General features: G+C 35.8%; 1 protein-coding gene across 1 annotated transcript in view; it reads left to right on the plus strand.

Moving 5' to 3' along the window:
- The window catches only part of Lurap1l (leucine rich adaptor protein 1 like), a 43602-nt gene extending 37808 nt beyond the window's left edge, over positions 1–5794 (plus strand). The window contains exon 2 of the mRNA XM_046459355.2: positions 3058–5794. Coding sequence (XP_046315311.1) covers positions 3058–3432 — 375 coding nt within the window. The 3' untranslated portion in view covers positions 3433–5794. The remainder of the gene's footprint in view (positions 1–3057) is intronic.
- The last annotated feature ends 206 nt before the right edge of the window (positions 5795–6000 follow it).

Here is a 6000-nt window from a genome sequence, read left to right on the forward strand (position 1 = left end):
TAACCACACCTTAGTTCTTGGAGAATGCAGAGTGCGAGCCAGGGCACTCTGAGCCTGGAGCTCCAGTACCAGACCAGCAGCCAGGCGTGTGAACCAGCACACCCAGCGCTCCCACACAGGGAAGCTGTTTACTCTTCTCAGAGGACACAGGGTTAGACACAGTTAAATCCATAATCATTATCAGCCAGATCAACTCGTTCTAACCGACCTACTTTCGTCATATTTTTCCCCAACAATAGTTCAACGGCCTGTGAATGTTTTGCCTTCAGAAGCAAAAGATTTTCTTTTTTAAATAGATCATTTCATGGTCAAAGGAAGCTTTTGTTGCTTCACAGTCTTACTCCCCTTTTATTCGTATTGCTCGATAAAAGTTTTAAAAAGTATTTGATGCAGCCACTGTGTAAGTAAAACAAAAATTGCTGACAGAATATTTATTCTAAGTACATGTTAACCCCAACAGTGACATGGTTTCTGGGAACATATATTTGTGACTATATTACGAGATGAACTTTCACAGATGCTAAAATTTTGACTATTTCTCAAAAATCAATCAGTGCTTAGAAGAGACCTTAAGATATAGTTTCAGGCTGGGCATGGTGACTCACGCCTGTAACCCAGTGACTCTAGAACTAAGGAAAAGGATCACAAGTTTGAGGCCATCCTCAGCAACTTAACAAGATACTTAGCAACTTAGCGAGATGGTGTCTCAAAATGAAAAATATAAAAAGGGCCGGGGATGTAGTTCAGTACTAAAGTACCCCTGAGTTCAATCTCCAGTACTACTACTACTACTAATAATAATAATAATAATAATAATGATACAGAGTTTCAGGTAAGACATGGCTTCTTTCTTTGGGGAAAGTCTAAAAGGAACAGTAATTATTACCACTATAAGATTGTATAAAATAAAGCTCATTTTAAGTTATAAACCAAACAGACTATAGAGATAAAATGGGCCAGCAGGACAGGCTAGAGTCAGCAAGGAGTGCTTGACAGAAGAAATAGAACTAGAACGTGAAGAATTTGAAAGAGTGAAAGTGAAGTACTTTAAGTGAGGGAAAGATCAGGGCACATGCCCAAAGCAGAACTTGGGCTGAAACACTTCCATGAACAGGGTGGAGATGTGAGTATATGCAGCTGTGGTCCATTTGGGGAGCTATTTGGAAATGGTCAGATTGATATTGTACCATGCCTATGAGGGGCACAGCAAGGTGCATCAAGTACAGATGTCTGCTGAAGGATTTTGTAAGAGTTTAACTGATATTGACCTTTCTGCACTTCTCAATGTACCCAGGCACACTGTTGGTCATTTGTAAATATTTGTAATATTTCTAACTTGAATGATGTCACAATGACTCATGGAGTATGTGAGTGAATTTGATCATAAAGACTGCCAAAACCTCCTTCTCCAACATAAAGTTATTGCAAGGTCATTGAGACACCATCAAAAACAGAGGAACATCAAGATTTACTAAGTTCACATCCTTCACTTCATGAACATTTCAGAGAGAAATAAATTTCCCTGTATTCTATCTAGTCAATTTATTCTTAATGCTTTTCTCAGAGAAGATGAAGAATTCATTAGTCAATTTCATATCCCAGAAAATTTATTTTTTTCTTAATGTGTACTTTTTTCATCTTGAATTTCTACTTGCACTTTTGTGTCTCTAAAACCTGTAACCTTACATCTATTGAAGACATGAGTGTAAATTGTATCTCTACTGAGGTTTGTTTGTCATGTTCATAGAAGCCAAAGTTCACCTTCAGTTATGGATTAACTCTTCACCAGGAAATATTTTTATATGAATACATATCTTGGAATACAATGAACTCCTTTTTCTCTTCTGGCTTGAGTCATTCAAGAATGAGTGCCTTTGATAATTCTAGAAACCCACAAATCTGAGTTAGTCTTGGATTGTAAAGAGAGAATTGGCCTGGCCCAGCCTTTTGGGCTAATACCACAAGTAAAATAACAAAAAATCCATGTTTAAACCATAATGAATATGAGCGGAACTTCTAGTGGCCAACCAAGACCAGGCACACAGATCTTTAGAGGATCTACTTCTATCCAGTTCCAACAGGAACAGGGGCAATCATGAGAGTTCTCTTCCCTAAGCTACTATGTAGTTGATGTTATAAAGGGTTCTCATTAAATTCTGGGGCATACGAAAACATCCTGCTCTATGGCTGTGAAAACAGATTTCTCTGAAATATCTTAGAATTGGCAAAAGGACTATATACTTAGATGGCTCTTAGGGGAGTCCCAGGACATTTTTATATCCCAATTTTAATTAGAGTGTCCCTGACATATCTAAAACAAATACTTACATCTCCAAAAATATTTGTAGCCTTCATCTTATAAGTTGTGTCACCCTGTGCAGCAGCACCCTTTTCAATTCAGGGAATACTAGGTCAGTTTGGTTCTTGTTAATAGTAAACGTAATAATCCATATTGCTTGTGCCAATGTAGTCATGAGGAGTGTAGCCTTTCCTGTACTCTTAACCCTTTTTTGTAGACTTCAATTTCTTCATCTGTAAAATAAGAATAAAAATAGTAAGGCTGTTGTACAGTGTTATTAGCTTTTGCTAATTAATGTTGAATTTTTTTATAATGATGCCTAGCACAGTATAACTCAATAAGTAGAAGTCCCATGATGCTGATGAGATGTATTAATTTCTATACCTTCTCCTTTTCCCTACCCCTTAGTGTGGATATACATTCCCATGTAAACTATTAACTTGACAAGAGAGAATCTCTCTCTCAGCAGAGACTTTGACATTCAATACACTATTTTCTGGTAGCTTGGTTAGAGTCAGGGATACAGAGGGAATTTTATGGACCCTTTTTCTGATTCATCTGGCAGAAAGCGAGTTCTTTGATTATGACTCCTGCCGATGGTCAGCAATTTCCAAAGAGATCCTGAGATCAAGTATACTTGTATTTTATTCTGTGGATTTAAAATCGTAGACTGTAACAGACAGTATCCACATGAATTTGGAGTTTGTTAAGAATGTAGAATAACTGGCATGTCTTTCCTGTCTCCCTCTTCCACATAGGTTAACCTCAGAGCCACAGATGTCAGACTTATGCGTCAGTTGCTCCTCATCAATGAGAACATCGAGTCCATCAAGTGGATGATGGAGGAGAAAGCCACCATCACTAGCCGAGGCAGCAGTCTCAGTGGCAGTCTGTGCAGCCTGCTGGAGAGCCAGAGCACCTCCTTACGCGGCAGCTACAACAGCCTGCAGGATGGCAGTGATGGGCTAGATGGCATCTCTGTGGGAAGCTACCTGGACACTTTGGCTGATGATGTCCCAGGCCATCAGACCCCTTCAGACTTGGACCAGTTCAGTGAGGGCTCCATCATAGAGGACTCCCAAGCCCTACACAAGCCTCCTAAATTGGATTCTGACTACTACTGCTTTGGCTAATGACCCAGTTTTTTGCATGGGACTGGTGTGCAATTAACTTGTATGTATCCTTCTTCTCCGCTGCTATATTTTTGGTGTGATTTTGTAAAATAAGACAACCTTTTAAAAGAAGCTTATTTTTAAACTGCTTAATGACATTTCTGTTGCTCCTAATATTTCTCATCTAGACTGATTTATTTTTCTCTGTTACATCTCTATTTTTATTTATTAAAATGATTTTCCTCCCTTCTTTTAGAGTAGCACAAACAAAGTAGGGGGAAAAGAATAAGCAATAATTATGTTTTTGCTTTTGTTTTCAGAGCAAGGGGTCAGGGACTACAAGGAAAACTTTACTAAATTTTACAGTAAACCAAAGTATGAAAACTGTTAATTTTGTTGCTGTGTCCTTAAATGATTCAAGATTTTATCTTCCAAAAGATACTGAGGTCTATTACTGTTTGTAGATTAGGTTGCACAAACTTCTTGAACAAAATCAAGGGTGCCAATTATGGCACACTTTTACATGCCATCATTGGAAAGCCCCCAAGTGTATGCAACCTGATCACTTCACCTTTTTATTGATACTACACATTAGGATTTTGTCATCAGTCATTTTAACTCATATATTAGACATATCTGTCTGACAATATGTATTAGTATTTCAAATTTTGAGGAATATTGAGATCAGGTATGATGGTGATTAAAGGCAAATATGCCCTACATTTGGGATTTTGTTGGCGTTTTCTTATAAGCACTTTGCAATTCTACTGGGATGTCTAAACATATATGTGTATCTACAGATGGATAGATAGACAGCCACACAGGTAACAGATATCATAGGAAATCAGCATCTTTTATCCACTTATGAAGTCCACTTATGATATTTTTTCATCCTGGGAAGGATAAATAGTCTTTTAATTTTCTGAAATGATACTGGAAATATTTATAACTTATGCAGTGAGTGAAAATTTTAATTTTGATATTTTTAGTCCTCTACAAATTTTTATCTAGATGATTCCTAGTGAGACAATTTAATTAAAATTTCAAGCTGTTCTTTGTTACAATTTACAATATGAATCAAAAAAGTTTTCTTGCTTGTAAATGAGAAGTTTCCTTTTATTCTATACTCATTGCACACCTGGAAACTTATCATTTGTTTCCAAGACATATATTATTCAATTTACAATTAAAAGCTCTCAGTGCACATATTTTTCATTAGTTTTTTCCCTAAATTCTTAGGTATAATCCTCATCACTATAATCCCATAATGTCAGGATTGTCACTATTATAAGTTTAAGGAAACTGTGGCACAAAGAATGTGAGTCACTGCATTAAATCTTCCACTAAATGTCCAAAATAGAATTTGAATTTGACTCTGTTGTATTCCTATCACTGATACTCAATAACCTCTTTGCTTATTGACTTAAAATAATAAATGTGAGAAAGCAAATTTAAACCCATGATAAAAAAGTGTAGCAAACTATTTTCTGGTAGTATCCATGTTTTCCTATACTGAATCTACCAAGCTCTTTCTTGAAATCACGTGTACCAAATCAGTGTTATGCCTAGTGATGACTCAGAGAGGGAGCCACACAACAATGGTTTCTAACATAATCCTTTCTCTCTGTGTACTTTTATTTTCAACTCAGTAAAGGGTGGTTGGCTGGTTATTTGTTTGATTTTAATCTGGAATCAAACCAAGAAGTTTTTAGCACAGATTGTTTATCATATTAAAATTCAAGAGCACACATTGTGACCCAACAGAAAAAACAACCTCAGAACCAAGACCAATGAATTTCAAACAGAAGGTAGTGAAATATGTAACCATATGTCTACAGCACAGCAAAAAAAAAAAAAAAAATCCTTCACAAGAGGAAAGTGAGCAGACAGCAATGCAAGAGGAAAAAAGAGTGAATTCTAACCTCTTTAAGACTCAACATTTGGCTACAAGAAGCTATGTATATAAAAGACAATTTCTGCTCAGATCATAGATTCAGACTATGAATTCAGTATGAAGATTTTTTAAAATATATTTTTCTTTTCCAACCAGCTTCCCTGATATTTGTCCATACCTTCTATAAATTGACCTTGTATAGAATAGAAACTTTAAAAAATTATGAGTATTATGTAGAAGAAATGTATAGAATAGTTTTCAGTTAGAAATTATATTTTAAGAAAACTATAATGGACATTGGCAGAATATCTGAGAATAATTTTTGGCTCCATTAATAGTAAAAATTTTAATGTTTATATGCTTTATATTTATTCCAACTTGTTTCGCAAGAGATAGCAAATATTGATTGTATATACCAACAATGTTTTCATAGTTGATTTCATTAAGAGGAGGAGAATATGGTAATAAACAAGATTAATTACTAACATATTAATTGGTCTGAAGACAATGAATGCAAAGAAGTGCCTCAATTAAAATTGAAACTGAAGTTTAAAACTCAAGAATCCCTACAACTAATCTTGTACCTGAAGCACTTCATGTTTCATCTCTGTCAGCCCTATCAGGAAACAAGATAAAAAGTTAAAGCAAAGGTGTTGTGCAAACTCTTCTGCCTGCAATGAGTTATGTCTTTCCAG

Source organism: Marmota monax, unplaced genomic scaffold, assembly GCF_021218885.2.
Source record: "Marmota monax isolate L192 unplaced genomic scaffold, Marmota_monax_Labrador192_F-V1.1 WCK01_AAM20220418_F8-fsc00279, whole genome shotgun sequence".
In the NCBI taxonomy this organism is placed as follows: domain Eukaryota; kingdom Metazoa; phylum Chordata; class Mammalia; order Rodentia; family Sciuridae; genus Marmota; species Marmota monax.